Raw genomic sequence first — 18260 nt, forward strand, 5'->3', positions numbered from 1 at the left:
TTAAGCTCTCTGTCAGCCAGTCAGAAGACGAGATAACCACTGACTCAGGATGTTCCCCAAGGCAGTGCAGAGCCCTTGGCATTGTAGGCAGAAGTGCCTTACAACTAAATGGAACTCTGCTTTTAAAAGTAGGGGATGGACTTGTGTTTCGAATGTGAAAACTCTTCAATGAGACAAATACCATTAACCATAAATTTACTCAGTGAAAATGAAATATACATTGATGATGCCAAGTTTTGCTATACATTAAAGTAGGCTTTTCCAAATGAAATAGTTGTGAACTTGAGCAAATATTGGGAAGCCATTAGATTTTTCAAGTAATTTTACCTTGTTAGGAATTCATGCCAACTGTACTCCACTTACAGTCCCATCCCTCACCTTATTATTGGCATCAAAGGAAATGTCTCCTTCTTACTGATAAGTGAATGTTGACAATCCTGTAAGTTCAATAAGGACTTCTGTGATTTGTGAGCTATCTTTGGTTACAGTTCAGGCTTGGCAAGTTTGTGCTTGGAGGCAGAGCCTCTGGTGCCAGGACAGCCTTGAGGCTGTGGCCCCTCTCTGACCCCAGACCCCTGGCTGCTCTGGGCCTGGCGCCCCGCAAGGACGCAGAACTGGGGAAGAGACAAACTGCCAGTGTTCCCTAGCGTGTACATCCACCTCCAGGTGCTGGTAAGTAACACTGTTAGGTGTTAGGGTTAATACATTTTTTAAGTGACAAGTTATCATGACCGCTTTTCAAACAATTGCAAGACTTGGCTTTGCATTAATTCCCAGGCAGCAGCTGGGACATCTCCCACTCGCCCTTCCCCAGTGGGCGCCGGCGAGGACGCCCCCCCCGCCCCGAGACCTCTGAGCGCAGGGCCTTGGAACTTGTCACTCTCTCCTTAGCAGCCCGACGGCACCAAAAAACTGTCCTGATGTTACGGACCAGAGTTCTTGGCTTCCTTAATCATTAGAAATTGATCAGAGGCCAGACAGGAAATACAGGTGAGGCTTTACTGGGGCCCCTCTGTAGGAGGGTGGGGGAGGGACAAACAACAGGTTCCCTTGCTCCCTCACTGAGGCGGTGTGAGCTTGTTTCTTACATGGGGTGAGACTAGGGGTATGTCCAGGGGTCAGGCTAGAGGGGTGATTTACATGGTTTGCCAACCCCTTAAATGGTGGTGTGTGCAGGGGACATGCATAATACTCTTCTTTTGCTTCAGGCACCCTGTTTTTGTTCCTGGTTCTTCAAAAGTGGCAGTTGGGTTTTTTGGTCTCTTTGTATCTTTGGGGTCCAGAATTTGTCCTAACTGCTCATGCACACACTCATTTTTAGTCCCATACACTTTCTTTATATTTTGTTGCTGGAGGAGAGGTGTGTCCAGGTGGAAACATTGCAGCAAAGGGTCCCAGGCCTGTCTCCCTGGGACTGGAAACTGTTTTGAAGGTTCCTTTGAAATCAGGTGGAGGGTGGGGAAGAAAGGCATGTTTGGGTCCCTTGGGGGGTGACCCCCTGAATAGAATGGGCAAGAAAGAGCAGGGTGTTTCCACCAAGCAGAGGCTTTTAGGGGCAAGGAATGAACAGACTCCATCCCGGTTCCAGACTGAAGATGCCTGTCTCAGTTCTGTTGGAGGACTTCTAACCTCTGGTTTCCAGGAAGGGAACCCAGAGGGGCGGAGAGGACGGTGCTCCGGGACTCGGGGCACAGGAAGGCTGTCCCCGTCGGGCCAGTGCAGATGGTGTGGGTGACAGCCGCGAGGAGGGAGCGCTGGAGGCAGGCCTTTGGGGTCTGCGAGATTCAAAAGGCAGGTGGGAGATGAAGCCCCTGCACAGGATCTGAGGAGGAGCCTGGAAGGCTCCCTGTTTTCTTGAATTTACACCCATTTCATTCTGTAAAAACTTGAAGCTGCAGAAAATTGAAAGGTGACACTGCTGGTCATCAGGACTGAAGATCCAACTTGAAATCAGCTCTTGGTGAAAACGCCTCCTGGATCCAGTAGTTACCAAAGGTGTGTGGTGACGTGACTGGAAGAAGTTTGGGTGGCGTGAGGGGCAGCTGACAGGATGGGTCATGCGGCCAGGCAGCAGAGGCCCGAGACGCAAGAAGGCACCTTGCGGTTGGCGGCTGTGAACGCGTTCCGGCTGTGCCAGTCCTTCTGAAGTTTACAGCAAGACATTCACTTTTTTGCTGATGGAGTTAATTTGGTTTTCCTCAAATTGTGATTGATGCATCTGCTGTTTCTCACTTGGCTCACTGAACAAGCAGACGGATTAATTAGGAGATTTTACATTTTTGGCACCACCACTGCTCTGCCGCAGTGATCTTGCTAGTTCTCCCGAAGCAAGTACGGACAGGTGTTTCCGCAGCTGAACGTGTGTGTGTGTGTACACGTGTGTGTGTTGGTCTGTGAAAAACTAAGGTGCACAGTGTCTTTGCAAACTCTTGGTGGGGTGTGGCTGCCCGTGAAGGTGGAGTGGGGCTTGGCCCTGGGTGCTCCAGGAGCCCCAGGAACAACCTGATGCGCCCTCCGGCTGCTTCCCCTCCCGCCCTCTCTGGGCCCTCTGCCGCCACCACCCGCCCCCTCACCCCCACCCCGCCCCGCCCCGCCCCGCCGAGTTCTCCTCCTTTACTGGCTCTGGGGAAAGCCGTGCAGCTGCCCAGACTGGCGAAGACCTGGTCCCCGTCATGGGCCTTGCTGCTGTTCCAAGAACTGGCCTCCGAGCTGCAGATCAGGTGGCCTTGTTCACCGCAGTGTGAACCTTTGACACTTTGATTGCAGGCCTCGGTACTCGGTCTTGGGTTTTATTGGGGACTGAGAGCAGCTCCACGGCCCGGTCCGTGACCTCATAAACACTGGCCCTCCCGCCTGCAGCACTCTCAGCTTTGTGCTTCTCGAGTTCTTGGAAGTTCTTTCTTCTGATCTATGACCCGTGTTTAACTCCTCCCTCAGAACGGTCCTCCATCTCTGCACCTCTGGTTCTGGTTTGTTGTCAGTGTCCAAGCTGAGACCAGGAAGGAGGTGTTGGGCGGCCCCTCCTCGCCCCAGGCTCTGCTCCTGGAGGAAGCGGCCCTGTCAGTCCTCTCTCCCCAACCCGTGCTGCTCAGCCCACTGCAGACCGGATTTCTCTGCTCCAGGCACTGGTGCTGAGCGGGGAGGTGGGGTGGTGGTTTGGAGCTGACTGGTCCCAGGATTAAAGCATGTTTGGGTTCATTGGCACAATGAGATCCTGTCCCACCCCAGGCCAGAACCCTCCTCTCTCCTGTACGGAAAGACAGCCTCAGGCAAGAGTCCACTTCCAGTGCTTCTACTCCAGTGTTAACATAATCGGATAGATCTCAGTGCAGCCAAAGAGGAGAATTCCATCGGGGTTTCCTATGCCAAGCCTTTTAAAACAGGAGACCAGCTGGGGTCAGGTGTCTAGAGGCATCTATCTGTCACTGCAGGAACATCCTCCTTTGTAAGACAGATTGGAACCAAGATAATTTGGGATAAATAATTTGATATTTTATCTTAAATTTTACAAAACGTTTCTTTTTGAGTAACAGAAAACATTGTTCATTTTCCTTTGTAACTTAGGACAGACAAAATAAAAAGATGACTCCCTCAGACATGGAAAATAAGCTTCTGGTTACCAAAAGGGAAGGGCATGGGGAGGGATCAATTAGGAGTTTGAGATTCAAATGACTATATATAAAATAAACAAGATCCTACTGTGTAGCGCAGAGAACTATGTTCACTATCCTGCAATAAACCATAATGGAAAAGAATATGAAAAGGTTTATATATATATATATATATAACTGAATCAGTTTGCTGTACCACCAGAAAGTAACACAACATTGTAAATTCGCTATACTTCATTTAAAAAGATAACCCTCTCATATCTTTGTCCATTTCATCTGTAAAAGCAGGATTTCTTTTTAAACTGTACTAATCAAAGATGGGCTTAATCGAGTTAAACTCCTGAAGTAATCCAGGGGACAGTGAGCTTCTGGCTTCTGACAGGTGGTGACGGCAAGAGATGAGCAGGCAAGAGATGAGCAGTCAACTTTCCCTGCAGAAGAATTTGGTGTCTTTTCCTTTCTGGAGTGGGAGGACATGGGAAGCATGAGGAAGGGAGCGGGGCTCGAGGGTCCCTGCCGAGGCTGGGGCCGGGGTGTCCGAGTGGCGGGGCACCCAGTGAGGGGGAGGAGCTGCCTGCGCACCCCACTTCCGGCGGGGGACCGGGCCGCGGTGCTCTTTGGACACGGCTCTTTGAAACACTGGTAGCTTCCCCTGGGGAACTGATTGCTAAAGTGGTTTCCCTTTTTCTGTTCTACACGAAGCCATTCTTTTTTCCCCCAGACCAGAGGAAAATAATCGCAGCCGCTCAGTTTTACAGCGTGTTAATTTAGCTCCCTGGTGAATAAAGTCGAAGGCTGAAGGCCAAGCAGTTTACTCAAACAGGAGGCTGGGACTCCTGCCAAGACAGTGGGGTGGCTTCCAGGCCGCGCTGTGATCCGAGCTACAGGTGGAGGCACAGGCGGCCGGCGGGGAGGGGGGCGCCTGCGGCAAGCAGCTGAAGGGGCCGGTGGGGGTGGCGGGGAGGTGAGGGGGGAGCAAGGGGGCCCGCCTGGCGGCAGGAGACCCCATCGGGATGGTTCCCACGCAGGCGGCCGTGTCCTAGGGGGCGCCAGGGCTCACGTGCCCTCTGTCCTCCAGCTTTCTCAGCCCAAACTGGGCAAAACAAATGCAGAAGCCGCGCACTCATGAGGTAGGGGTGAGGCGGGACCTCTCGGACCTCACAGAGGTGACCATGTGAGGTGCGCTCTGAACTGGGTCCAGGGAGGACCCAGCTCAAACTGGGGCCGGCCCTGGCTGCTTGGGACACGCAGTTACCCCGTGAGTACAGAACGTCACAATTTAAACTGTGCCCTTTAAGATTTAGGAAAAAATGTAACTGCTGAAGCAAACAACTGCAGCCTGGCTGTAAGTGTAAGGGGCTGAAGTGGTTCCTATTTTAAAGGGGTTCCTTCTCCACTTTCAAGGGGGTGGGTGGACTTGCTGTGGGGGTGGGGCTGGCACATACCAAGAGGCAAGAGGCAATTTTAAGCCATCCAGAACATTGACCAGGAACGCTGCTTATGATTTTTCAAAAACTGTGAGAAGGGAGCTCAGGGGAAGACTTGGCCTATGGGCAGCAGTATTCCAGTCGAGACAGAGCTCGTCTTGTGGGGCCAGGATGTTGGCCAGGCACTCGTGGGTCAATCAAGGAGACAAGAGCTTGAGACTTCTGGTGGTTCCCATGGTAAGTGTCACAGAAAAACCCGTCATCCGCCTGGAGTCTCAGTGAAGAAGCATCGTCAGGCGCAGTCAGGAAAGCAGCCAGCTCTGCCAGTCCACGTGCCGGGTGACAGCACCTGGCCTCAGCAGCGCTGGCTCTGGTGGGAACCTGCTCCAACAGCAGGGGCTTGGTGAGCACACACACAACGTGAGACGGGACTTGAAAACCGGCGCTGTCACTGGTGTACACAACAGAACCATAAGCCCTTGCCCCGGTGGAGGAAATAAATGAAAATCACTCTAGGAGAAAAGGCCTCCTTCTGGGAGGATGGGGGCAAGACCCTGAAGCCCGTGGGGCTGGGGTTGCAGCTGGGGGGTATGCCGGGGCCAGGCCAGTGCTTTGCAAGTACTGCACAGAGCAGATACCTGCTGCCCATCCCTCTGCCGGGGTCTGAGTGGGATGGAGCTCCCAGGTAAAGTCCTGGACCTCTTTTGTCAGAGGCCAAGTCTGGGGGTTCTTCTTGTACCATGTGGGTCCTCCATGGATATCATTAGAGTAAACACACTAGCAGAGGCTAGAGTTAACCTTTCTGGGAGAGAAACCCTTCAGGGGCACCTAGTGAAAAATGTGGACCACACATCCAAAAGGAAAAGGTTGTGCATACCATGTGGTAGGGTTCCCAGACCCCCAAGAATCCACACAAGCCCAAGATTCCCACCCATGACAGGCCAAGTGAGCATGTGACCGGCTGGTGGCCTGTCAGCCCTGTCACGCGTGTCAGCAGCCACTGAAAATGATAGCAACAGGAAGTCCGGATGGTCAGATAGAAAAAGAACATTTATTGTTTTCAACAAGCCAGACTGTCATCTTAACAACCTGTGTTGCAGCCACCATTAGTCTCTCTTTTTCTAGACAAGGAGTTGAGACAAAGAGGTAAAACAAGGCACTGATCATGTCACAGCTTGGCCTTGGAGGTGTGAGTAGACAGATCACAAGCTGGGGCTTTGAGGGGATGGGTTTGGAGAGGGATTCCTTGGGAGTCAGGAAGGGCAGGGAGGCCAGGCCTGGTGCCCACATGACCTGTCAGAAACCTCCTTTGGAAGTACCCATGGGTCTCCTGTGTCCTGCTATGCTCGTGAACCCTCCCCACCAGGCCCACTGGTCCTACCTCAACAAAACTAGCCACTCTGTGTCCCCTGAATAGGACCGGCCATGCAGAAAGGGCCGCTTTCTGGTTTTAGAGGGGCTGGTGGCAGGGGCAGTCAGGACAAACCATGCTGGGACACCTCCTTAATGAGTGTGCAGAAGATAACGATGTAGGCAAATTAGGACCTTTTATCTTGAACTGTACCTCTTAAGGCATCGCTGGGCCCGTGTGGGGCTCTCCCAACACTGGAAGCCCAGAAACCTTGTAATGGGATTTGGGGATACATGTAACAGAGACCCAGTTTAAAGCACCATAAGTGAAAAGGGTGGTCGTGATACAGAATGTCACAGCTGGACAGGCAAGCTGTGTGAAAGACAGGCTGATGCTGGACCAGAGACAGAATGGACCCAGGGCCTGGCAAGCTACTAGGACCGTCCCTTCATGGTTCCCTCTGTGAATCAACTTTTTCACTGAGACACCCCATATGAACAGGGAGCAGGGCTTGTCCCTCACTGAATGCAGTCACAGCCCCACTGGCTCCAGGAGAAAGTCCTGGGGCAGAAACTGTTGGCCCTGGTGCCACCGTGACAGGCTCCTGACCTGCAGGCAAGGTGCCCCCCCGCCCCACCCCCACCCCCAGATGAGACTCAAGGGCTGTTGCCCGAGGACTCAGTTCGTGGAAACAACGACCTGGAGCTGTTTTCTCCACTGCTCTTCTTGACGTCTCGAGTGGTCTGGTCCCTCACAGCATCAGAGGCGGGCTGACCTGGGGCCACGTGTGTCCTGCTCAGGCTAGAAGGTTACAGAGCCAGTGCCACCTGAGCCTGCTCTGGGAACCTCACTTCAATCATTAGAGAAAAACCATGTCTGTATGGATATTTTATCAGAGCACCTCCCTGAAATGTGTCCTGGTGATCTTAATGGTTTTCAAGTTTAGGCAGTTTGTACTTTAGCAAACTATTTCCAAGTCCTGAGCAAATGACATATTTAAAAAGGAGTGCACAGCTGATGGTGACGGTTCATTCAAAAGTAACAGCACAAAATAGTGATTTTTAACTTGGATGTTGAAAAGTGGGACCCAAAGTCATCAGATCCTAAAAACCTTGCCTATGTGTTCTCTGGAAATTCTATAGTTGGGGATGTATTTCTGCAAATCACAGTTTATTACCTATGTCCGTGTGCATCTAGACTTTTTTTTAGATACATATAATGTATCCATATTTTATATAATTACATATATTAATCTACATATTAATACATAGAGTTAAGATAACCCCACATTACTACTAGCTAGCTCAATATACCAACCAGGTTTTTTTCTTCCCAAAACACCAGCATCCTGCTACTCATCAACTGGTGTGCTCTTTGGTCAAAGAAACACTATGTTTTAATTCCACATTAGTTCACTCATGCTCCTTCATGTATTCGCCTGACTGTTAGAAAAACACTATTCTGTTTGTCCCCAGGAAATTAAGCTTTGCAGTGATGAGAGAGAAAATAATTTATAAAATACCCAAATCTGTTTTTCTGTTAACACAATACGTTTAAACAATGTAGCACAACGTTTATTTTAGATTTTTAATTTTTTTTTTCACTAAGGCACATGACGTATAGAAATACTGAGGTACAAAATGTAAATTTCTGCATAAGATTTAAAAAATAATCCTTTTGGAAAATGGAGGTAAACAACATCTTCCAGAGGATTCAGCTTCTAGCTTGTTTTTTCTTTTGAACCAGTTCAACCAGCAGCTTGTATCTAGCGATACAGTCTTCCTGGAGAGAGAGAAAGAGGTGGTGGGGTGACAGTTACAATCAGCGTGCCCCTTGTGGGGTTAGCCCGCCATGCGCAGTCCTGACCAAGGGCTGTCCTGTCGGCCTGGACCTCCCGGGGAACATGCTCTGCTCTCCCTGGACGCGTCCCAGCACCGGCTGGTCTTCCAGCCCCTCAGGCTGCAGAACTGGCAGCTTAAGACCCAACTGCCTGTGGCTGCCACTCCTTGGGGTGAGGACCCTGATGAAGCACGGATCGGCCTCGCTGCTCCCTTGTGTATCACAGGGTACTTTCCAGAACCATCTCTGTTTCTGCTCAGAAACACCCTGGAGGCACCGTAACCCTTCACTAACTTAAGGTCATGTGGGAAACCAGGTCACTGGTTTGTGGTCTGCTGTAAATGACTTTATCAGCTGCCCGGGACAAAGAACGAGTATTCACTCTCCTCCTGGGGTTTTGGCTTTAGCAGCGTTCTGAGAGAAACATCTAACAGGTGCCTCTTCTGCATCCCCAAGGACTGCTGCTGCTGCTAAGTCGCTTCAGTCGTGTCCGACTCTGTGCGACCCCATAGACGGCAGCCCACCAGGCTCCCCCATCCCTGGGATTCTCCAGGCAAGAACACTGGAGTGGGTTGCCATTTCCTTCTCCAATGCGTGAAAGTGAAAAGTGAAAGTGAAGTCACTCGGTCGTGTCCGACTCTTGGCGACCCCATGAACTGCAGGCTACCAGGCTTCTCCGTCCATGGGATTTTCCAGGCAAGATTACTGGAGTGGGGTGCCAATGCCTTCTCCCCAAGGACTACCTGCCTAAAACATCAGCCTTTTCCTAACTCTTCTGCCCCTGGCAGAGCCAAGCGTGAGATGTGGTGCTCAGCGGCCCAGAGCTCCACTGGAGGACGCGGGAGCTCTGGGCTCTGAGCAGCAGGCCTGCCGGGGCAGCGCCGGGGGCCTGGCTCCTCTCTTAGGCCCCAGTCACCCAGTGGCTTGTGGGCCACTTCCGGGGAGTCACCCAGGGGCAGCGAGCCAGCAGGGATGGCTGAACCTCCCCTGGACCTCGTTCTGATGTCAGGCTTAAAGGGAAGGAACCCTTGCAGGACATTCCTCCCTGAAACAGGAAGGTTTCCAAACCCCCAAGGCAGTGAGTTTGAGCATCCCACCTCTAGGAATCCATGGTTGCAGCTCCTTCATTTTAACCCATTGTCAGTTCATCCTACCTGTAAATACCTGTGTACTCACAAGTGCTAGAGGAATTCAGGGAGAATCATTTCTTCTGGCAAATCAGTCAGAGGGGCTGGGAAGGAGCTGTGTTTCTTAAACAGCTAATGGTTTATTCTTCTCCTCAGGAATTCTTAACTTCATTATTTTAAAGAAGATAAACTAGACCTATACACATGGGGACATCCGTGGCCATAAGCTAGATTTCCCAACACTGAATTTCAATTTTAAAAAAAGTGTAAATGAACATCAGTGTGCCCACAGGCTTCTGAGTGGTGGGCACAGAAGGCAGCAGAGATTGGCTCTTTTGATTTCTCAGTGTTCCTGGTGTCTCAAAGGGTGTGGGTACGAGGAAAGGAGCCCAGGAGACTGTGTGTGTCAGGGAGGGCCAGAGTTGAGATCACATGGGAGGCTCTGCACTGTCAGCGCTGAAGCCTGCGTCGGGTGGGGCCTGCTTCTCCACAGGGGCAGCCCACTCCCTGAGCTGGTGTCTGGGAACCCTCTACGGACGTGTTTAAGGAGCTGTAAACGGGGCGGACAGCGCTGCAGGGACAAGCTGGATCCTGGTCCTGGTGTCCACCTGTCAGTCCCTCCCCCGGCCTAGCCCCTACTGGCAGAACGAAGGCTCCAGAAGGTTGGCAGCACTGTCATAGGGAACTTAATGTTCTGTGCATGGGGTTTTCAATGAGAAAAAGTAACTGGTCGGTGTAATGATGACACTTAGACTCTCGACCTCATTTATGCTCAGTCGAGTGCACAGATTCACACACTGTCAGAGGCAGCCTACTGGAAGGCAGCTGGCAGGAGAAGGATGGGTTGGATAGAAAGGACAGGAGGAGGCGTGAGATGAGGGACGGTCGGGTGCAGCCACAAGCCACTTCCCTGTGTCTGGAGCCCCCAGAGGCCTGCCTTCCGGGCGTCACCCACCTTGCTCTTGGACGGGACACACTTGGCTATCTTGTCCCAGCGGTCAGAGGATCCCCTCGGGTACTGCTGTAACGCTAGTTCCAGAAGCTTCTGTTGGTTCTGAGTCCAGGGCTCCTCTGAGGCTCGCGGGCGCTCTCTCTGCTGGCTCTCCTCGTCACTGGACTCGCGCTGCTCTGACAGGTCGAAGTCTTTCTGCCTCTTCCCCCGGACCCGCTCCTCCGGCTCGAGGGGCCGGGCCAGCCTCCGCCTCCGTGGCCGGCTCTCCTCCGCGGCCTCTGCCCCCAGCTCGGCCGCTTCCTCCTCCTCCTCCTCCGTGGCCGACTGGGCCTCTTCCCGCTGGGTGATGATGCTGTCCTGCAAGGCTGCGGTGGGCCTGGTGGGCCTGGGGTTCTGAGCTGTGGATTTGAGTTCCGAGAGCCTGACCATCCCTGTGTGGAGGGACACGTGGGGAGAGGCAAGGTCGGTTCAGGGAACAAGAGCCGCGGTGGTGTGGCCGCCGCAGCAGACAGTGGTGGGGCATTTTGCGTGTATTTTACTGAACGTTCCCAGTATTCTACAAGGATAGCCATCACTACCGCAGTTGTACATGGAGGGACATCAGCCTCAGCAGCAGCAGAGCTGGGATCCGAACTCTCTGTCTGATTCCGGGCCGTGGTCCCTCCACCACTCTAAGGAACAGGGGCCTCCAGAGTCGGCTGTGATCAGAGGAAGTGCAAGGACTAACCGCCTACTTTCTAGGTTAGGAAGGATGTTCTTCAGGACCCAGGGTTGCTGCTAACTCCACGAGTGTCAGCAGACTGTGTCAGACCCTTCACTGGGCTCGCTGACTGCCTGGGGCCCTGCGCCACCGCCACCCACAGGCGTCACCTCAGAGACCCCGCAAATGTTCAACCACGCCTTTCCTGCCCTCCTCACATACTCCTGACCCCTCCTACTCTTTAGAAAGACCTGTCCACGGCCCACCGAACTCCTCGCTGCCTTTTCAAGAGCATGTTTCTGGACACCGTCTTGGAGGGGAGCATCTTTCACAGAACGCTGTTAGCCGGTCCCTGCCTTCATGCTAGACCAACAGCTGTCCTGGTGGGAAAGCAATCGGGAATGCCCTCCCCCCTGAGTCCTTAGCATCCACGCCCTGTCCTCCCCAGGGAGACGTTTCCAGATCTCAGGGTTTGCTGGTTGCTGGCTGGTTACATCGAGTACAGGGACCTGTATTTAAGTAGAGTTGGAAGGTTGAAGGCGCACTTCCTGGTTTCAAGCAAACAGTATGGGGCTCTAATTCCATTTAGTCTTTGAGAAAATGGATTCTGAAAAACACAGATTCTTGGGGAAACTGCTTGATCTGTTCTCAAGGATGCTCTGTGTGTGCGGTGGCAACTGTGGTCAGTGTGGAAAAACCGTCCAGACTGGCTTTCCCATGTGTCCCCTGCCCCCAGCTTCTCCCATACTAAAGAACAACAAGGTTTCTACAGCTCCTCAAACTTATTTAAGTACATCTTAGCACCACTGTGTGTGCAGGGCTGGATTGGCTGGTGGGTGATTGTAAACGGACCCTTTTCAGAGAGACAACTGGTAGAGTCCATTGGCGCAACTATTAAACACCATCATTTTTTAAGCAGTTGTGAAATGAGGGTTATTTTGAAGACATGGCTTGAGGTTACTGGGATGGAGTGGGTGCTGACTCACCTGGGGAGCAAGTAACTGAATCCTTCAGTTGCTTGGCTTTGGTTGTCACCTGTTTCAAAATATAAAAGAGAAAAGCTGACTTTCCACATGTTTATTGTAGGTGAGGTGACCTATTTCATACAAGATCCATGTGAAGGAAAAGAGCTTATTGAATCTTAGACCTGGATGGACCCTCAGGCATCAGCTCAGTCCATTCTTTCTAACCAAAAGAAAACTGAAGCCCAGAGAGATTAGAGGAGTTGCTCCAAAATATCAGTTTAATCAAGTGGCAGAGTCAGGACAAGAACTCAGCCCATTCAGCCCCCTTATACAAGGCTGCTTCTGAAGATGTACTAGTTTTCAAAATCATTATACAAACACATCATGATTTTTAGGTACAGCTTCCTGAAAGAGTATGTTTCTTCACTGGAGACTTATACCAATGAATATTATGAACAGTGGAGAGATTTACTCTTAAGCTAATATAAGAGTCTGTCCTTGCATCCCAGAAACCCTGAGGGCACTAAGATTGATCCCGGGGGAAGGACCTCTTGGTGGAGTAGGGCAGTTTGACCCAAGAACCATAAGACATTTACATACATACGTGAGTGATCCACAGAAAGAATTATTCCCTTTCTTACAAACAAATGGTATTATATTGTATGTCTCACCTTACAGTTTGCTTTTTTCTTTTCAGAATAGTTTTTTTTTTTTTTTAATTTAATGATGTCTTAGAGGTCTATAGATTTCCCTTTTTAAAACTGCTATAAAATTTACACAGAGTGGAATGTACAGACTTTAAGTGTACATTTCAATGAATTTTGACCAAAACATGTAGCCAACATTCTAATCGAATTATAGAACATTCCTGTTACCCTAGAACGTTTTCCCTGTGCCCCTGAGTCCATCTCAGCCCTACCACTGCTCTGGTTGCTGCTATATATATACTTTAAACATGAGATCAACATTAAATACAAAAATTAAAATGGATAGTTATCTGCCTCAGTGCACTAATTAAACAAGTCATCCTCTCTCCATTTATTAACTTTATTGAGGTTACATTCCATTGTATACATGGAATACATACTTTGTATTCTGTTCCCCTTAATCCACGTAAATTCTTGAACCAATATTTCATTGCTTTAAAGAAATTTGAAAGTAAAACCTCAGAAAATATCCTGTGACCAGCTCATAGTTAGATCCTGTATTCGGTCGGTTCCACCTCTGATTCGCTGGGTAACCTTGAGCTATTTCCATCCTTTGTCTGTCTCATGTATTACCCTCTGTAATATGTGGATAAAACTGCTAATACCTTTTGTCTGTTAGGGATGTTTTAAGTTTGAAATAAGCTCTTAGCATGATACCTAGCAGATGTTAAAGGCTCAGTAAATATTACCTATTATAATTGATGTGGATCATTTGTTTTTCATTCATACAAAGGGCAGAATTAGAGAAAATATTTAAAGCTGCTTAGAAACACTCTTTAATTCTATCCCCTACTTTCCACTCTATGAATGACCTTGCTTATTTTATGGGAAAAAAACTTAAGGTTATCCAATGTAAGCTTCCCTGACTTCCAGCTTTCCCAATTCAAAATTCTGATTGTATCACCATATATCTTTCTCACATTTTATATAACCTACGATATCTTCTTGTATATTTTGAATCATCTCTAGATCACTTACAGTACCTAATACAATCTAAATGCTGTGTAAATAGTTGCCAGTGTGATGCAAATTCATGTTTTGCCTTTTGGAACTTTCTAGATTTTTACCCCCAAATATTTTCCATGCAAGGTTGGTTTAATCTGTGGGTGTGGTGCTGACCATACCACGGGCTTCCCTGTCTAATTGCCATTAAGTCCCTTACTTAGAGATCTCTTAGCTCCTCAAACTAAACAAATTCCAACCTAAACTCATCAACTTCTCTGCTTTTCCTTCCTTTTCCTAACAGTATTATCATCCCAGTCACATAGGCTCAAAATCGAAGGGCCAATTTTGGGGGCTTTTTTCTTCCTCTCCAGCCAGTTCCACATTCTTCACGATATTGATTCCATCTGTTCCCATCTCAGGTCTCCATCACCTGTATTAGCCCTTCATTCTCTAACTAAATTAGTATTACAGCCTTCTAACGGGTCTAAACTTACTTGTTAGCAGTTCTATGGAATAATATCCCTAAGGCTGAGTTCTCATCAAGTACCTCTGATGGCTCACCAGTGACCATACAACAAAGTGTTTAATTCTTAACCTGACACACAGGGAAATCCACAATCTATTTTCTTTCCTGTATGCATCCTGTTGAACAATTAATGCTCCCTTTTGTTGTTTAGTTGCTAAGTCACGTCTGACTATTTGCAGCCCTGTGGACGGTAGCCCGCCAGGCTCCTCTCTGTCCAAAGGATTTCCCAGACAAGAAATCTGGAGTGGGAAGATCCCACAGTGGAGAGATCCAGGGGATCTTCTCAACCAAGGAACTGAACCTGTGTGTCCTGCGTTAGCAGGTGGATTTTTTTTTTCTTTAACCACTGAGCTATCTTAATGCTCCCCAGATGGTCAGAAATTCCCCACCCTGCTAACAACACTGTAAAGGAATTATACTCCAATTAAAAAAAAAAAAAAGAAATTCCCTACCCTGTACTCTTAGACATTGTTAACATTTGTCTGAAATTATTTTCTTTTCTTTAGCAAACCTCTCCTTAAATATCTGTCCAGAGCCAAACCATCCTTCAAGGTACTTGCAAGTATAACTTCTTCTTGAAGCTTCTCCCAATGTCCACCACCAGAACTACCAACTCTGGTGACAATATCTCGCCTCTCTCAATTCTACTGTATTTTTAAAGATTTTATGTTTTTACATCATCATACGATAAAATTACCTTTTCTTTTGTTGTACAGTTCTGTGAATTTTAACATATTTATGGATTTATGTAACTACAGGATACACAACCTACATATAGGATATGGAATAACTTTTTTTTAAACTCCTGCAACTTATTTAACAAAATATTTTGGAGATTATTCTACAACAGTACACGAAGACTTTTTTCAGCTTAACTGAGATATAATTCACAGACTATACAGTTCATCCACTTAAAGTGTATAATTCAGTGGTTTTCAGTATATTCAGATACGTGCAGCCATCATCATGACCAATTTTAGAACATTTTTATCACTTCAAAAAGAACCCCTATACCAATTAGCTATCATTCTCCATCCTCCTCATCCCACCCCATTTCTCATCAAGCAGTAAGCAACTATGAATCCCTGTAGAGATTCTACAGACCTGTGGATTTGAGGATCTGTAGATTTCTCTATCCTGGACTTCCATATGAGTGGAATCATATGTGCATTTTGGTGGCTGGCTTCTTTCCCTTAAGGTGATGTTTTCCAGGTTCATCCAAGTTGTAATATATCATTACTTCATTTCTTTTTATTGGGGAATAGCATTCCATTGTGGATACACCACGTTTTGTTTATGCCTTTATCAGTTGATAAACATTTATTTCTATCTTCTGGCTGTTATAAATAATGCTGCTATAAACATTTGTGTATAAATTTTTGTGCGGGCATATGTTTTCGTTTGTCTTTTTTCTTTCTGTGGGTGGACAGTATGTACCTCGCAGTGGAACTGCTGTGTCACGTGGTAACTCTATGTCTAACTTTTTGAGGAACTGCCCTACTGCTTTCCAATATGGCTGCACCATTTTACATTCCCATCGGCAGTATATGAGGCTTCTGATTTCTCTACATCCCTCCTAAAACTCATAATCCAATTTTGTTGTATTATTCCACATCTTAGTGGGTGTAAAGTGGTATCCTGTGGTTTTGATTTGCATCTCCCAGATGATGAGAGATACCGAACACTTTTTTTCATGTTTATTGGCTATTTGTATATTTTCTTTGGAGAAATGTCTGTTCAGATCCTTTTTTCCTTTTTTATTTGGGTAAGGGTTTGTTTTTTTTTTAATGTGCTATGTGGCATGTGGTTTCCTAGTTCCCCAACTAGAGACTGAACCCACACACCCTGCAGTGGGAACTCAGGAGTCTTAACCACTGAACCGCCAGGGAAGCCCCAGATTTGTCTTTATTATTGAGTTGTATGGGTTGGTTCTTTTTATATTCTGGATATAAGTACTTTATCAAATAAAGGATTTGCAAGTATTTTCTCCCATTGTGTAGGTTGTCTTTTCAGGTTCTTAGTGGTGTCCTGTGAACCATAAACGTTTTTAATTTTGATGATATGCACATTGCTTGGACTTTGGTTGGCCCATCCAAGAATACTTTTGCTGAATCCAAGGTCATGACTTAGCCTCCTATTTTCTTCTAAGATTGGGTTGGCCAAAATGTTCGTTTGATTTCTTCTGTAAGATGTCATGGGAAAAAAAAAAAAACAAATGAACTTTTTTGCCAACACAATAGTTTTATAGTTTTAGCTCTGACATTTAGGGGAATAGCAGCCTTAAATAACAATGTTAAATTTTCTGATCCACGAAAAGAAGATAATTTTCCATTTGTTTTGATCTTCAATTTCTTTCAACAATGTTTTCTAGTTTTTGAAGTGTGTACTTCTTTTTGTTAAGTTTATTCCTATTTTATTGTTTGATGCTATTATGAATGAAATTATTTTCTTAATTTCATTTTCAGATTGTTCATAAAGTATTTTTGTACATTTATGTTTCCTGAAATCTTGATGAATTTTATTAGTTCCATTGGTTTTTTAGTTAATTACTTAGCATTTTGTATGTATAAAATCATGTTATCAGCAAACAAGGGCAGTTTCCTTCTTCCTTTTTAGTCTTACTTTTCTCACCTAACTGCTCTGGCTAGAACCTCATAAATTTTGAATAGAAGTGGTGAGGGCAGACATCCTTGTCTTATTCTTGATCTTAGTAGGAAAACATCCTCTGTCTCACCAGTAAGCATGCTTTTAACTGAAGTTTTTAGTAGATCTTCTTTATTGGGTTGAGGCACTTCCCACTTATTCCTAATTTGTTGTTTTATCATGCAGGAGTGTTGGATTTTGTAAGATGCTTCTGCTAAGATAATCTTATTTTTTATTCTATTAATATGATGAAAGTAAAGTGAAAGTGTTAGTTGCTTAGTTGTACCCAACTCTTTGCAACCCCATGGACTGTAGCCTGCCAGGCTCTTCTGTCCATGGAATTTTCCAGGCAAGAATACTGGAGTGGGTTGCCATTCCCTTCTCCAGGGTATCTTCCCAACCTAGGGATTGAATCAGGGTCTCCTGAATTGCAGGCAGATTCTTTACCATCTGAGCCACCAGGGATGATATGATTTTATGATGAGTTAGCCTTTGACTCTGTGGATCACAACAAAATGGAAAATTCATAAGGAGATAGGAATATCAGACCACCTTACCTGCCTCCTGAGAAATCTGTATGCAGGTCAAGAAGCAATAGTTAGAACTGGACATGGAACAACAGACTGGTTCCAGATTGGGAAAGGAGTACACTATAAAGCTGTATATTGTCACCCAGCTTATTTAACTTATATGCAGAGTACATTATGTGAAATTCTGGGCTGGAAGAAGCACAAGCTGGAATCAAGATTGCTGGGAGAAATATCAATAACCTCAGATATGCAGATGACACCATGCTTATGGCAGAAAGTGAAGAGGAACTGAAGAGCCTCTTAGTGAAAGTAAAAGAGGAAAGTGAAAAAGCTGGGTTAAAACTCAGCATTCAAAGAAATATGATCATGACATCCAGTCCCATCATTTCATGGCAAATAGACAGGGAGACTTTATGGCAAACAGTGAGAGACTTTATTTTCTTGGGCTCCAAAATCACTGCAGATGGTGATTTTGACTGCAGCCATGAAATTAAAAGATCTTGGAAGAAAAGCTATGACAAACAGCATATTAAAAAGCTGAGACTTTACTTTGCTGACAAAGGCCCATCTAGTCAAAGCTATGTTTTTTCCACTAGTCATGTATGGATGTGAGAGTTGGACTATAAAGAAAGCTGAGCATTGAAGAACTGATGCTTTTGAACTGTGGTGTTGGAGAAGACCCTTGAGAGCCCCTTGGGCAGCAAGCAGTTCAAACCAGTCAATCCTAAAAGAAATCAGTCCTGAATATTCATTTGGAAGGACTGATGCTGAAGCTGAAACTCCAATATTTTGGCCACCTAATGCAAAGAACTGACTCATTGGAAAAGACCCTGATGCTGGGAAGGATTGAAGGCAGGAGAAGGGGACAACAGAGGATGAGATGGTTGGATGGCATCACTGATTTGATGGATATGAGCTTAAGCAAGCTTCAGGAGTT

The 18260-nt window shown here is 47.1% G+C and overlaps 1 protein-coding gene across 2 annotated transcripts in view; it reads right to left on the bottom strand.

Annotated features, from left to right (window-relative positions):
- Positions 1-7941: 7941 nt before the first annotated feature.
- The window catches only part of DNAJC1 (DnaJ heat shock protein family (Hsp40) member C1), a 180521-nt gene continuing 170202 nt past the window's right edge, over positions 7942-18260 (bottom strand). Inside the window, exons 10-12 of one of the 2 annotated variants that reach the window (XM_019973029.2) lie at positions 11994-12042; positions 10311-10705; positions 7942-8171 (exon numbers count right to left, since the gene is read on the bottom strand). In XM_019973029.2, coding sequence (XP_019828588.2) covers positions 8103-8171; positions 10311-10705; positions 11994-12042 — 513 coding nt within the window. In that variant the 3' untranslated portion in view covers positions 7942-8102. Of the gene's footprint in view, positions 8172-10310; positions 10739-11993; positions 12043-18260 lie in introns of both variants that reach the window. The other variant, XM_070800810.1, reaches the window with a different exon arrangement.

The sequence above is a fragment of the Bos indicus genome, chromosome 13 (genome assembly GCF_029378745.1).
Source record: "Bos indicus isolate NIAB-ARS_2022 breed Sahiwal x Tharparkar chromosome 13, NIAB-ARS_B.indTharparkar_mat_pri_1.0, whole genome shotgun sequence".
Classification (NCBI taxonomy): Eukaryota; Metazoa; Chordata; class Mammalia; order Artiodactyla; family Bovidae; genus Bos; species Bos indicus.